This window comes from Lepidochelys kempii, chromosome 9 (assembly GCF_965140285.1).
Source record: "Lepidochelys kempii isolate rLepKem1 chromosome 9, rLepKem1.hap1, whole genome shotgun sequence".
Taxonomy (NCBI): domain Eukaryota; kingdom Metazoa; phylum Chordata; order Testudines; family Cheloniidae; genus Lepidochelys; species Lepidochelys kempii.
Window position 1 is genome coordinate 64,797,382 of NC_136388.1, and position 13,632 is coordinate 64,811,013.

A 13,632-nucleotide genomic window follows, 5' to 3' on the forward strand; every position below is an offset into this window, starting at 1 on the left:
GGGAGAGGCAGCTCATTCACTTGGATCAGAGGAAGGAGGAGGACTGGAATGGGCTGGCTGTGCATGCCCTTGGTACCGAACTGATCCAAAACCCACCGGAGTCCACGGAGAGACACTCTTTGGCCCCAGTGGGCTTTAGTCTCTCTGTGGCCATTTTCCACCAGGATTTCTGGCCAGGAATCCTGGGTCTCCCTGCGCTCCCTAAGGAGAGTCTTATGGGTTCTCTCTTCTCCTGTAGGAAGCAAGGTTACATTCCCAATAACTACGTCACTAAAGCCAAGAATTCCTTGGAGATTTTTGAGTGAGTATGAGAAGCCATGAGGCCAGTTGGGCATTCGGGCTTCATTGGGATCTCTCTTTATTAAGTAGTAGAGTTCAGCTTTTAACATCAGAGCCTCCTCTGCCCCACAGATGGCGTGGGGGGGGTCGGCTCTGCCACTCCCACCCCCTCCGCCCCACACAGGGGGCGTAGGGGGCTGGCTCAGCCCCAGAGCCTTTCATTCCTACTGTGCTTTTGTCACAGGCCTGCTTGAGGATACAGCACTGGAATGTGGCGCTGGAGAATGGTGACTGCCTGTCGCACAACCAGGCCCTCTGCATAGGGTGACCATATTTCTTAAACTAAAAACAGGACAGCCTGGGGCTCACCTCAGGGCCCTCCCCCCACACAGGGCTCACAAGAGCCGCCCTCCCCACACTGTCCGTGGCTGGGGCTGACCGGCCGAGCCCCACGCCACCAGCAGCAGGGCTGGGGCTAACCTCCTGAGCTCCGCGCCATCCGGGGGGGTCAGCTCTGAAAGCAGCAGTGCCTGCCAGCAGCAAATTTCTCTGCTCTCCTGCTGGCAGGCACCGCTGCCTTCAGCTGACCCCCCAGGCAGCAGCTGCTGCTCTCCTGCTCTGCCTTGCTGCCAGGACAAATGCACAGTTTTGGTGAAAAAGTAGGGACAGCTGGGACAGAGCTGAAAAAGGGAACTGTCTCGGCCAAAACAGGACGTATGGTCATCCTACCTCTGTGTCACCACAGACCTGTGTGTCCACCCCCACAGTGCCTCCTATCCAGAGGCCTCTTCCTGATCATGACCATGTTCTCTTTTTCCAGGTGGTATTCAAAAAACATAACCCGGAGCCAAGCCGAGCAACTGTTGAAGCAAGAGGTGACTGTGACTTCAGCAAAAATAAGCAACCTAGCTCTGCTGGGAGCCTTTCTCCACTGCAGTCCTTGCTGCGCTCTTCTCAGAGCCCAGACCCGATTCCTCCAGCAAGGAAAGCCAGGGGTCACCTCCACAGCATGTTCTCCCTGCTCTGGGTCTGGCTCTCTGAGCCCCAGCGGTACACAGGGAAGCTGTCGTGTTCGTCTAGGAGCAGTGGAGCCTCGCTGTCATGCCAGCTGAAAAAATCAGAGAAGGGCTGGCGCTGGCTTGGCTAGTGGTGCCATTTCAATAGGAATTAACATCATCTCGAGGCTGGGCCAGATCCCCAGCTGACGCTGATTGCGGTAGTTCCATCAAAGTCTGTGGGGGGTTGTGTCACTTTACAGCAGCCAAGGATCTGGCCTGATGTGCATAGACTATAAAGCTGCTGCCTCCTTTGAGCTAGGCAGGGGTCTGTTCCTAACACTAGGAGGCAGAGTAGAGCCTGCTGCGAAATGGCTCTGCCAATCAGGCAGAGATGGATGGTCCCAGAGGGCTGCTTTGCAGAGTCCACTAGCCCCAGCCCAGCCCAGGGTGGGATGGCCAAGGCCAAGAATCCAGTCAGAAGACAAAGCAAAATGAACTCAATCTATTCCAGTCTGAGGGTGAGGGAGAGCCTGTACTGGGCTCCCCATTTGATTGTGGAGATGCTGCCCTCTTTTCACCCCCCTCCGGTGAGCCAGCCCCTCAGGACCCAGTTCACTTTAACCCTTGCCTGCCCACTCCCCCGTGGAATGAGTATGAGTGTGTGTGTGTGTGTGTGGGGGGGTGTGTTTGGATTGTCTGGTTCTATCCCTTGTCTCCTCACAGACATCCAGCCCTGTCCTCCATGCTGAAGCCCCTCTCTCTGTGTTTCAGGGGAAAGAAGGAGGCTACATTGTCCGAGATTCCACCAGCAAGACAGGAAAATACACAGTCTCTGTGTTTGCCAAGTCCTCCGGGTAAGCACCATCCGAGGCTGTTTTCCTTTCATTAGGCACAGTATGGCAGCTAGCTTGTTTCTGTCCCGTTGCTTCTCCCGGCTCTGATGCCCACTTTCCAGGCCCACCTCCCTTGCTAGCTGGCACTCCCCACCCCACAGTCACTGACTCGGAGTGTGATTGATTCTGCAGGGACCTGCAAGGAGTGATCCGCCATTACGTGGTGTGCTCCACGCCCCAGAGTCAGTATTACCTGGCAGAAAAACACCTCTTCAACACCATCCCGGAGCTCATCATGTACCATCAGCACAACTCTGCTGGTGAGTAAGCAAGGGGAAAGAGGACACGGGCGGAGCAGACTCCTGTCAGGGTCCCATACCCTACACAGGCTCTGCATCTCCCTCTCCAGCAATGGGACCGGAAGGGGCTGAAGGCTCCCCTATCCAGCTGACCTCTGGCAGCAGGACCCACTCCCTATCGCTGGGGTCCCTAGAAGAACAGAAGCCTACAGGCATGATAAGCAACCACCTCTCAAAGAGGGGGCAGCAATTCAGAGGAGGGTGAAACCATCCAAGCAAAGGCAGGATGAAACTCCCGCTTTGCATTCAGCGGCACTACTTTGCGCAGAACAAGCATGCAGGGGTTGGTCTAGCTCCCAGTAGCAGGGTGCAGTCCCAGAGCACCCCCTTGTGGCACACCAAGACCCTGCTGGCATGCTTCCTCTTCTCCTTGGATTCAGAAATAAACCGCTCATATCCAGAGCTTGAAACAGTATTCCCTTTCTCCTGGAGTCTGATTTATTTGGTGTAATGAGAATCCTGCATTAGAGTCAGGGTCTTCCCAGCCCTCCTTAGAGCTGAGAGGACTTCCTCTCAGGCTCCTCCCTCTGGCCCAGGACACCCACTGCCCTCTTTGTTGGGCTATGCTCCTCAAGTCAGGCCAGCGGTAGCCAGTGACATCCAACCAGCCCTCCTCCTCCCCTCCCCCGGGGGGGCCTCTTTTTACCTTAGTCCTTTTCCCTGGGGTGGGAGAACTCAGTAGGCAGCAACCTTCCCTTGCTAGTGTCTCTAGGCGCGCCTCTCCTTGGGAGCAGCCCTTCTCTGTAAGCCTGCTACCCTCCAACTGAACTCCTAGGGACTCACTAGTCAATTGACTGCACAGGAGGCTGGTTGGCAGCTAATTACAGGTGGCCTGAGGTGGGCTCATTTGGCTTAAAGACAGGAAGATTGGACTGACTGCCCTTAAAGGGGCCAGCCACCCTGTGGCACCCCCTGTTTCTGAAGGCTGTGACACTCTGGGCCCCAGGAAGCTCAACAGGACAGGCAGCACTGGGATTCAAAGCAAAGACTGTAGGTTTGTGCTGATGCAAGAATATTCTTGTCTTCTCATGGATGCTGGAGACGCATGTTCTTTTCTGGAACGTCAGGAGGTACATAGAGCAGGGATGTACCTCACACTGTAACCTCTTTGCTGTGTTTCAGGGCTCATCTCCAGACTGAAATACCCTGTGTCTCAACAACAAAAGAATGCCCCCTCCACAGCAGGACTGGGCTATGGTAATGCCTGCTGTTCTTTCATACATGTGTGATGGTACTGCACGTTACCGCTTGTGTCTGCCTTCAGTGCTACTGCACCGTCCCCTGCAGTGACTTGCTGCTCCCTTGCCAGAGCTCTTAGAACATCCCCTACCAGGATCCCTCCCTTCTAGGACAGGCTAGGGTTGGGGTGGCTGTGAGGGTCCCTGCAATCAGTGCGCCTGCACCTTTCTTAACAGCATCCCTTCTTATGCATAAGTTTGTCCAGGTGAGTTACTTCCACATCATTGCCCATGCTGCTGTTTGTTACAGGATCGTGGGAGATTGACCCGAAAGACTTGACTTTCCTGAAGGAGCTGGGTACTGGACAGTTTGGAGTGGTGAAGCATGGGAAGTGGAGAGGCCAGTTTGATGTGGCCATCAAGATGATCAGAGAGGGCTCCATGTCAGAGGATGAGTTCATTGAGGAAGCCAAAGTCATGATGTAAGTGGCAACAAATCCTGTGTATTTCCTGTGGGGTCTTTACTACAGAGATGTCTCATTTGGCCTTGCAACATCCTCAGAATTCATCCTCCAGGTTCATTCACTCCTGGTCATTCCCTGCACTGCTCCACCTATGGACACCAACCCTGCCCTCGAGGAACCACCCTGTTCTGCGATGAGAGGCCACTGCCATTCCCACCTCTATTTAGCACTGCGCTTCCCCCACAATTTTGCCAGCAGATACCAGTCTTGGAATGCTTGCCCTTGCCAGGATCTCGGTCTCCATGCTCCTAGCATCTCCCCAGCCACTTTCTGCAGTTTAATTTATTTTCTTGTCCTACAATGCAGGAACTTGTCACATGAGAAGCTGGTGCAACTGTATGGTGTCTGCACCAAGCAGCGCCCTATCTTTATTATCACCGAATACATGGCCAAGGGTTGCCTCCTGAGCTACCTGCGGGAAACCAGGGGGCGGTTCCAGCCCTCTGAGCTGCTGGAGATGTGCAAGGATGTCTGTGAGGCCATGGAGTACCTGGAATCCAAGCAGTTCCTGCACCGAGACCTGGTAGGGTCCGTAAGGAACATGATGAGTGATACACCTCTAGTGCTGTGAGAGACAAAGGGCGTCATTGAAGAAGGCTTGGCTGAACTTACAGACACAACCCAAAAAATCTAGTTCTCCTCAGTGAAATTTAGGGTATGTCTACACTACCCACGTTACAGCATGGCCACGGCAGCACTGTGACATGGGCAGCGTAGACTCACTTTATCGCCGGGGGAGAGCTCTCCCAACGATAAAAAACCCCCACCCCTAACGAGCGGCGGTAGCTTTATTGCCGGGAGTGTGACCCCCAGCACTAAAACACTATCTATATTGGCACTTTTCAGCGCTAAAACTTTTGTCGCTCGGGGGGGTGTTTTCACATCCCTGAATGACAAAAGTTTTAGCGCTGAAAGTGGCAGTGTAGACACAGCCTCATGGGTGGTGAATTGAGAACAAATAACAGGAAATGATTCTTCACTTAGGGTGTAATGACCCTGCGAGAGTCACTGATGTGGGAGGTTACAGTCATATCCTGGGGCTGGACAACTCAATGCCTGATTGTAGTTGTAGTTGTGTAGATTAAAGATGGAGAGGGAAATCAACTTCAAATCTCATGTTCTCGACAATCAGCAGATTGCTGCAGGGGTCAGCAAAGAATTTCCTCCCAGGAAGAGCCCAGGGGTTAGCATCCTTTGAAGAGTTCAGCTACTGCTGGAGAGGATTTTGGGTTGGAGGAACTAATGAACTGAGTCAGTGAAGCAAGTTCGACATATTCCTTTACATTGATTTGACCAGTTTGATTTGAGCCCAGCTTGTTCATGAGCACGTAGAGGCAGCCATGCAGCCTTCTCTCTGCAAAGCATCTCTCTCACCTTCCTTTCCCTCCCAGAATATGAGTAGTGTGTACCATATGTACAGTCCAGCCCTCCTAAGCCTCTGCTCATCTTGCCGTTTAGTAGAGAGACTGAAGAAAGCACAAGATTTTTCAACCACATTTTTGCCCACTTGGTGCTCTCAGCAAATAAGTAGGACTGGAGGACCTCTCTGGTCTCAGGCAGTGGTAGACATTGCTTTAGGCAACACGGGCAGGATTCTCTTTGAGTCAAATGTAGTAGAAAAAAGAAGAGACTCAGGCTGTGTCTACTTAGCTATGCCAGGGTAACCCCCTAGTATAGATGTAACCTACACTGACAGAGGAGGTTTTGATATCAGTGTAGGGACACCACCTTCCCAACGTTAGCTACTTAACAGAAGCATTCTTCTTCCATCAACAGAGTTGTGTCTGCACTGGGAATTAGATCAGGGTTGTGTTTTTTTCACACCCCGGACTGACGTAACTATGTCTAGTTATGTCAACCTAACTTTTAAATGTAGGCCAAATCTCAGGACCCCATTTTTAAAAGCATGACTCTCTTTTTATGTCTGCAATTTGCTGATGCAGTTAACGTCACCTAGATGTCTGTTAAATCAGGTAGTTAAAGCTCTATTGTAACAGACCTGCAGTACCAGTGAGTGTGAAAATGAAAAAAATTATTGGCACCCATAAACTAGCATTGCGAAACCGAAGACAGCTTTAAAAGTCAGGGCCTCAGCACTTGAGAGATATTTGGGAAAGAAGGCTGAAAATTTAATACAAGAGCTAAAATGAACCATTTGGCTGGGTAACGTGTAAGCAGAATTTCCAGTTCTAATCCTGATGGTGGAGAGTTAGTTAAAGGACCTGGGAAGATGCTGAGTAGGGTTAATGCTGCTCGTAAAATCTCCAACCTGGCCTGATCTACCTTGTAGCAATGCAAGAATGGTGTTAGCTGTGGTGCATCTGTATCTGCCAAGTCTTTCTGACATGTCTTGGGTGAAACGCCAACTTCTGCTAAGCTCAGTCCTCTCCTCCCCATGGTTGGTGTCAGTAACATGACCTAGAGAAATCTTAGTTCACGTTCCTCTATGACAGGAGCTGCCATGTTGCTGTGATTTGGCAACCAGTGCCTTCCTCTGAGCCGGAGACCAAGGCAAGCCATTTTGTGCCTGGCACATTGTTTGTTATGGGGGATGGTCACTGCTGCAGTGATTTCCCCCTCAGGGAAGTGTGCTTTGTGTATTTCATATGCCATATTCAATGCTGATACTATGACTCTTCCCATCTTTCTGCCTACAGGCTGCTCGCAACTGTTTGGTGAATGACCAAGGAATTGTGAAAGTCTCCGATTTTGGCCTTTCCAGGTCAGTGTACATGCATGCACATGCGTCTCTCTTCCTTTCTCTTTCACACTTTTTCTCTGCATCTCTTTTATCTTCTTCATCCCTTTCTCACTCTCCTCCTCCTTCTCACCCTTTTTTTTCTTTTCTCCCATTTCTGCTTGTATTCTCTCTTCATCCAAATCTCTCACCAAGCTTTTTCTTCCTTCTTCCTGTCTCTTCCTCTCTATCACTCGCTCCTCCACCCCATCCATCTCATCCATGTGTATTTTCCTCCCTCTCTGTCTCTGTCTTGTCTCTCCATTTCCTTTCAGGCTTGACTGGGTGCAGGAGAGGTTCATTAGATGAAAGAGTGAATGAATGGGGAAAAAAATGTGAAGCAACATCACATAAAATGTGTATTTACTGCAGGTATGTACTAGATGATGAATATACAAGCTCCATGGGGTCCAAATTTCCAGTCCGGTGGTCTCCCCCAGAGGTCCTTCTGTACAGCAAATTCAGCAGCAAGTCTGACGTCTGGGCTTTTGGTGAGTTGGGAGGACAAAATTTCAAGTTGCTGACAGGGAAAGAGTGGTTGAGTGGACTCAGAGAGAATCAGCTCCTCTAGGAAACTGCTTCAGATATGATCCTATATCCCTTTCTGCCCCATGAACTGTCCATGTGCATTTCTGTTTGACAGGGGTTCTGATGTGGGAGGTTTACTCTCTGGGAAAGATGCCCTACGAGAGGTTTAACAACAGTGAGACAACAGACCACGTCACCCAAGGACTGCGTCTCTATCGACCTCAGCTGGCCTCGGAGAGACTCTACGCCATCATGTACAGCTGCTGGCATGAGGTAGGCCTTATTCCCACCAGTACACATCCTTCGTGTCTACCACAACCCATCTGCAAGTCTCCATAGTCACTCCATCCAGTGAACCAAATCTTGCTCTGCAAATGCCATCTGGTCCTGGGGGGGAAGAGGATTTTTATCCCAGGCCTGCTTTACACTTATAATTTATAAAGTATAGCTGACTTGGTATGATTTTTTTTGTTTTACCAGCATGGCTTAATCAGCAAAATCCTTCCGGTATAGATGCAATTATTACTGGTATATCTACATCAGCAAAACTCTCCTAGCATAGACAAGGCTCCAGTATTTATTTAATCATAGGTTTCTACTTCACCAGTATTTTCCTCTGCGTTTTTTTTTTTGTTTCAGAAAGCAGAGGAGCGACCAACCTTCAGAGTCCTTTTGGGAAATATCCTCGACATAGCAGATGATGAACCCTGAACTGCTACTTGAACTAAGCTGTCATTTATTAGTGTTTATTTTTGCCATTTAATCTTTTCTGTGACTAACAAACCTGCCCTAACAGGCATTGGAAGAGTCCTAAAAGAGCCTGCCATACCCAGAAAGGGAGAAAATATCTGGATCCACCAAACAGCATCGGACCCTAGCTTCTCCCACAATCCAACAACTCACTTGTGTTGGAGCCCTCCTGATACTAAAGAGAATATCAACTCACTTGTAGTTACAGATCAGGAACCTCCCTGGAGAAAGGATCCTTGAAAGCAGCACTTCACTGCTGCACTGAGCTCTTGCTATAGCCCAGAGACTGAAGGGATTATAAATGGTAATAGCCAGGTACTAATGGCCCCTGCATGGGGTGCAGGAACTAGGGATTTTTGTAAAATAAAACAGTGCAAATTGAGAGGAATTGGGTCACTGAGATCCAATAGCTCCTGTCTAGCATGCAGCTCTGGTATGGTTGGCTAGGCAGTGGCCCACAACAAGAGAGTGCTACTAGGTGTGCTTGCCACTGGACAATCAAGAAAAGGCATTTCAGAAATACTGGGATGGGGGATGGCTTCCAGTCTCCATGACCTGTCAGTGGTGGTCATAATTGTGACCACAGTGGTCCCTGTTGCAGGCAATGAGGCATTATGGGGCAGCTGTTGGAGGACTGGTAGGATTGACAGAGGTTGCACAATATCTGCACCTTCACAGCATCATCCCCAGTAGGACCACATGGCTCCCTGTCAGTCAGGGAGGTGGTTTTGCTGCATTGCCATAAGGGGTTGTGTATGATGGCCAAAGACAAATTGGAGCATGGACACATGCACACAGAGGCTGAGACGAGTTGCACCGTGCGGTGCAGCCCGGCCAGCCCCCAACCCTGCAGATATGGGCTGGCTAGGACACATCTCGCAGGGCCCTGGGCCCAACCCGCAGCCAACCCCCCCAGCCACACCCACATGGGCTGGCTGAGGCACCTCTCCCTAGGGCCCACCACGCAGCCCCCCATGCACAGGCTGGCTGGGGTGCGTCTCCCCCAGGTAGGGGGACCAGACAGCAAGCGTGTAAAATTGGGACGGGGTGGGGGTAACAGGCACCTATTAGGATTGCCGACTGTGCCTAAAGCTATTTCGGGAGATTTTTTCCCCTGAAAATGACCTAACCTAATTTTCTTAAAATATCCGATGACGATCTCCCGGCTTGCTTTCAGTAGCCACCGGGAGATCAATGCCGCTTCCAGGCCAATCCTGGAGGGTTGGCAACTGCAACGCCTATACAAGAAAAAACCACAGGTATCGCGACATCTGGTCACTCTACCCGGGCCCCACGAGCTGGCTGGGGCGCGCCTGCCCGCACCCTGAGGCGGGGCCGATGGTGCTGCCCGCGGAGCCCTTCCCCGCGCCGCCCCGCCCCGCCCCGCCCCTCGCGGCCCGGCAGCGGCTTCCCCTCCCCCAAGCTGCAGAGAGGCGCTTTGTTTCCACCCCCAAGCTGAGCCCGCCCTCCACACTCGCTCTGAACACCAACCCCCACCCTTAGTGAATGAACGCGCGCGCCTTGGGTCATCCGCCGCGCGGGGATTGGTTCGTCACTGGCTACGTCACGAGAGTGCGCCCTGGAAGTCTAGGGGTAATGGCGAGGATTCGCATTGCTGAAGATTGCGGGACGCTCCGAGCATGCGCAGTGCGGATAATTGCCCCCTTGAGCATGCGTAGTGAGGCGATCATCCCCCTCCAGGCAAGCTGCTGGCAGACACGTGAAGGTCGCTCGCTCGCTCGCTCCCAGCGGCGAGGTGTGTGCCTGGAGCCCGGCATGGAGGCCTCGTCCCCCGCGGGCCTGGGCGCCACCGACCCGCAGCTGCAGCATTTCATCGAGGTGGAGACGCAGAAGCAGCGCTTCCAGCAGCTGGTGCATCAGATGACCGAGCTGTGCTGGGTAGGGGCCGGCGCCGGGCGGGCGGGCTGCGCAGGTCTCCGGCAGGGAGGGAGCGGCAGGCAGCTCCAGAGGCTCCCCGCCTCCCCCAGGGAATGGGGGCCCATCACTCCCCCCACCCCCGCTCGGGGGTGATCTGGGTCCCCGCCCCCCGTGCATCTCGCAGGTGCGGCCCTTGCCGATATGTCCCCCAGCCCCTTCCTCCCTCTGGGACTGTGCTGACTGAGCGCGTCCGGGAGAGTAGAGGGGTCTGGGGACCAACACGAGGCCCGCTGTGTGGGAGGGGTAGGAACCCCCCCAGTACGGCGTGGTGGGGCGGTTACTGGAGAATATGTAGGCACGACCAGTCCCGGTAACCTGTCTGGGCGATGGAGAGGGAAACGCAAGACAAAATTTCAGCGTTTATCCAAATGTCCATCACATCACAAGGAGACTGCAGCTGTGAACCCAGGGATGAGGGGCCCATTACCCTGAGACCTTTAGGGTAATGTATCCAGAGAGTCCTTGAAACCAGTGATTAGGAGGGAACCCGGCTATATAACTAATTATCCCCTGGGATAGAGCCAGGGAGCTGCCCTTAGACTGTAGCCCCAGAAACAACTGTCAGCTACAGACTGCAGCATCTTTACTCCTGGTAGTGAGACAGAGTAGCAGCAGCATTGGGATCTGTATTCTCAGGCTGTTAGGGAAATCATCTTGACTTGTAAATGGAACATATATGTGCTGAACTTGAGGATAAGAGGAAACTGGGTGTAATGTGTCAAACTAGTAGAATCTGGGCTATTTGCCAAGGGTAGGCAGAATTTCTGGACAAATTAGTAGTGTTTTAGTAACTGCTGACCCTTGCCAAGGAGGGGAGAAGCCAGGTACAAAATGGCTGGTGCTGCCACTCTTTGTAGGAAATGCAAGGAGAGCAGAGGTGCAGCTTTCTGTGAAGGGAGGTGTACAGGAGGAGCTGGAAACCTCGATGGATAAGGCAGCAGCAGGAGCAAGCGAAGAGGGGGCAGGTGTGTCTGCGTACACTCAGGGAAAGTCTCATCTACAGAGTTATGTGGATTCACAAGCACCTCAGTAATTGAACTGATTTTACACATCCACACTATGCTCCCTGTGCCAGAGCACGTGCATTGATTTAACTGCCAGCATGGGGCATTTTAGGGTTTTTGAAAGGCAACAACAGTCCATGTAAGAAACAGTGTCTGCACTGACACAGCATCGACCTAACTACATCAACTTAAGTGCTATGCCTCTTGCGGAGGTGAAGTTAAGTTGGAGTGAGCAAGGTACACTGGTGGGAGCTACATTTTAGTATAGACTCTTACAGAGTTAGGGTGATGCAAGATGCTTTACATTGACCTAACTCTATTGGGCAGACAAAGCCTAAGGGAAACTTGACAACACACGTACATTTCACCCTATTAATTGACTTAGTTCTCAGGCTTCTAGGTGTCAGCTTATTTAGGTTTGGCTGTAAAGTGGGCCCATAAGCATTATGGCAAAGCATGCTAAGTGTGCAGTAAGTGGGAGAGAGCCAGGAACCTCCCCCTTGCCAAAGCTACTGCCTATGATGGATCTGCTGTTCCAAACAACCACCCTTTCTTTTGGGAAGTGTTAACTTAGTAGGTGGGTGATCCTTTCTTGACGGCTCTTCTGACTGGTTCTTTTCATGTCTCGAGCAGGAGAAATGCATGGACAAGCCTGGGCCCAAGCTGGACAGTCGGGCAGAGACCTGTTTTGTGAACTGTGTTGAGCGCTTCATAGATACCAGTCAGTTTATTCTGAACCGGTTGGAGCAGACACAGAAATCCAAGTCAGCCTTCTCAGAGAGCCTGTCTGACTGAACAGGGCATGGACTTCTCTGTTTCCTTAATAAAAAGAACTGCACATCAAATGAGAGAGAGAGAGAAAGAGAAAAAGGAGACCGGCTGATGGGACAGCTATAGAAGACAAGCTGTGGGGAGGTTGGCTCCTTCCTCTGTCAGATTCTAGAGTGTCCTGTCATCTGAATGAGCTGAGATCAGCTTTTTGTTTTGTCCTTTAAAATGCCAATCTTGTGAAAATCACAGCTAGACAAGAGAGCCTGTAACAGATGCACATTTACTACTCTACTTGACGGTGTACTGTTCTCATTCCCACTGACTACCTTTCATACATAAGTTTCACACTGGGATTGTGTGGACGGAACTCCTTAGGTCGAGCACACTAACTCCAAAATGTTTAACTGGGGGAGCACACTGGGATATCTAGGAGGAAGTATTCAAGTACTGGAGACAGTGGGGAATGAAACACTAAGTGAAGCTTAGGAAGGGGACCACCTTAAATGGTCCTGTCACAATCTGTTTTTATGATTAACCCTTGCCTGAGACTAGTGAATCTTGACTGCAGCTGAGTTGATCTGTGCCTTCTACATGCTTGTGAGGCATGGCTAGGGGAGGACAACCGCTTGAGTTGCAGGACTGCCCCACTATAGCTTATCCTTTGAGAGAAGAACTTGCCCAAGGATGTAGCTATGGGAAAAGATTTTAAGCCTCACTTTGTGGCCAAGTAACAGTTGTTTCAACTAGAAGTGCAACATTGTTAAAATGTATTTGTTCCATAAACTGCTTTTTCTTGATCATTGGAATAAATATTCATTGGATCAATTTTTAAAATTAGCTTCTTGTGTTTAGGTAGGAGGGCTGCTGGGGATGTCAGACCTACCTTTCACCTCTGCCATTGGGTGCAGCCCCCCTCTCTCTGCACATTCCTTGCCTCCTCCATTCTGTTCACCATAAAATAATTTTTGGGCAGGGAGAGAATATGCAGGGTAATTCTTACACTTAAACACAATGGATCTGTTCTGACTAGAAAGCCTGTATATCGTATTGTGAACTCTTGATTTGTTGTTTACAGTGGTCTATTTCAAGGCCTCTGTGACTGGATCAGCTCCTCTGCCAACTAAAAAATGTAAAGAAATCCACCACTAAGTAAATCTACTGTGAAAAGGGGTTAAGTCTCCTTCATGCACAAAGCAGATAAAATGGTGCAGATTTCTTTAAGCAAAAACCTCTATACAAACAGATGTACCTCTCATCAGAAGGTAATTTGTTCTCATGACCATCTGATCCTGTGTGCCTTTGTAGAGACTAACATCAAGAGGAGTGATTCTAGTTGGGGTTTCTGAACCAAACAACTTTTCCCATAGGAAAGAGACCTTCCATTTCCTCTTACACAGGTTACTGAAAAACCAGCAACTGAAAAGCATAGTTGTGCTACTACTCTTCCCTGGAAACCCCAAATAAATTACTAAATCATGTTCCTGCCTGTTTCCTGCACATAGTTATGACTACCACTTCTGCATTCTGCAGTGGAAGGTAATAAAGCTGTACTTTAGTATGCCTCATCAGGTGACAGTGCTTACCAACTTAAGTTGTCTGTGTATTATCTACCCAGGGGAGAAGTCCCATAGCTACCCTTCGTCTTTTGTAGCAGTTGTCTAGAGTGATCTGAGCCACTACTTAGATATGAGCTGGTTTGTAGGCAGAGGCTAGTTTGCACTACAATCTCCTAC

The 13,632-nt window shown here is 50.6% G+C and overlaps 2 protein-coding genes across 4 annotated transcripts in view; both read left to right on the plus strand.

The window, feature by feature from the left end:
• BTK (Bruton tyrosine kinase) overlaps positions 1–9,092 on the plus strand; it is a 29,508-nt gene extending 20,416 nt beyond the window's left edge. For 2 of the 3 annotated variants that reach the window (XM_073360793.2, XM_073360790.2), the window contains exons 9-19: positions 239–301; positions 1,100–1,154; positions 2,049–2,131; positions 2,303–2,430; positions 3,592–3,666; positions 3,958–4,129; positions 4,478–4,694; positions 6,829–6,893; positions 7,281–7,399; positions 7,552–7,709; positions 8,076–9,092. In XM_073360793.2, the coding sequence (XP_073216894.1) occupies positions 239–301; positions 1,100–1,154; positions 2,049–2,131; positions 2,303–2,430; positions 3,592–3,666; positions 3,958–4,129; positions 4,478–4,694; positions 6,829–6,893; positions 7,281–7,399; positions 7,552–7,709; positions 8,076–8,147 (1,207 nt within the window). In that variant the 3' untranslated portion in view covers positions 8,148–9,092. The remainder of the gene's footprint in view (positions 1–238; positions 302–1,099; positions 1,155–2,048; positions 2,132–2,302; positions 2,431–3,591; positions 3,667–3,957; positions 4,130–4,477; positions 4,695–6,828; positions 6,894–7,280; positions 7,400–7,551; positions 7,710–8,075) is intronic. The other variant, XM_073360791.2, reaches the window with a different exon arrangement.
• Positions 9,093–9,750: 658 nt separating this feature from the next.
• On the plus strand, positions 9,751–13,377 carry TIMM8A (translocase of inner mitochondrial membrane 8A). Its single transcript, XM_073360812.2, has 2 exons — positions 9,751–10,085; positions 11,762–13,377. The coding sequence occupies exons 1-2, from the start codon at positions 9,783–9,785 to the stop codon at positions 11,921–11,923; spliced, it is 465 nt and encodes a 154-aa protein (XP_073216913.2). The 5' UTR covers positions 9,751–9,782; the 3' UTR covers positions 11,924–13,377.
• The last annotated feature ends 255 nt before the right edge of the window (positions 13,378–13,632 follow it).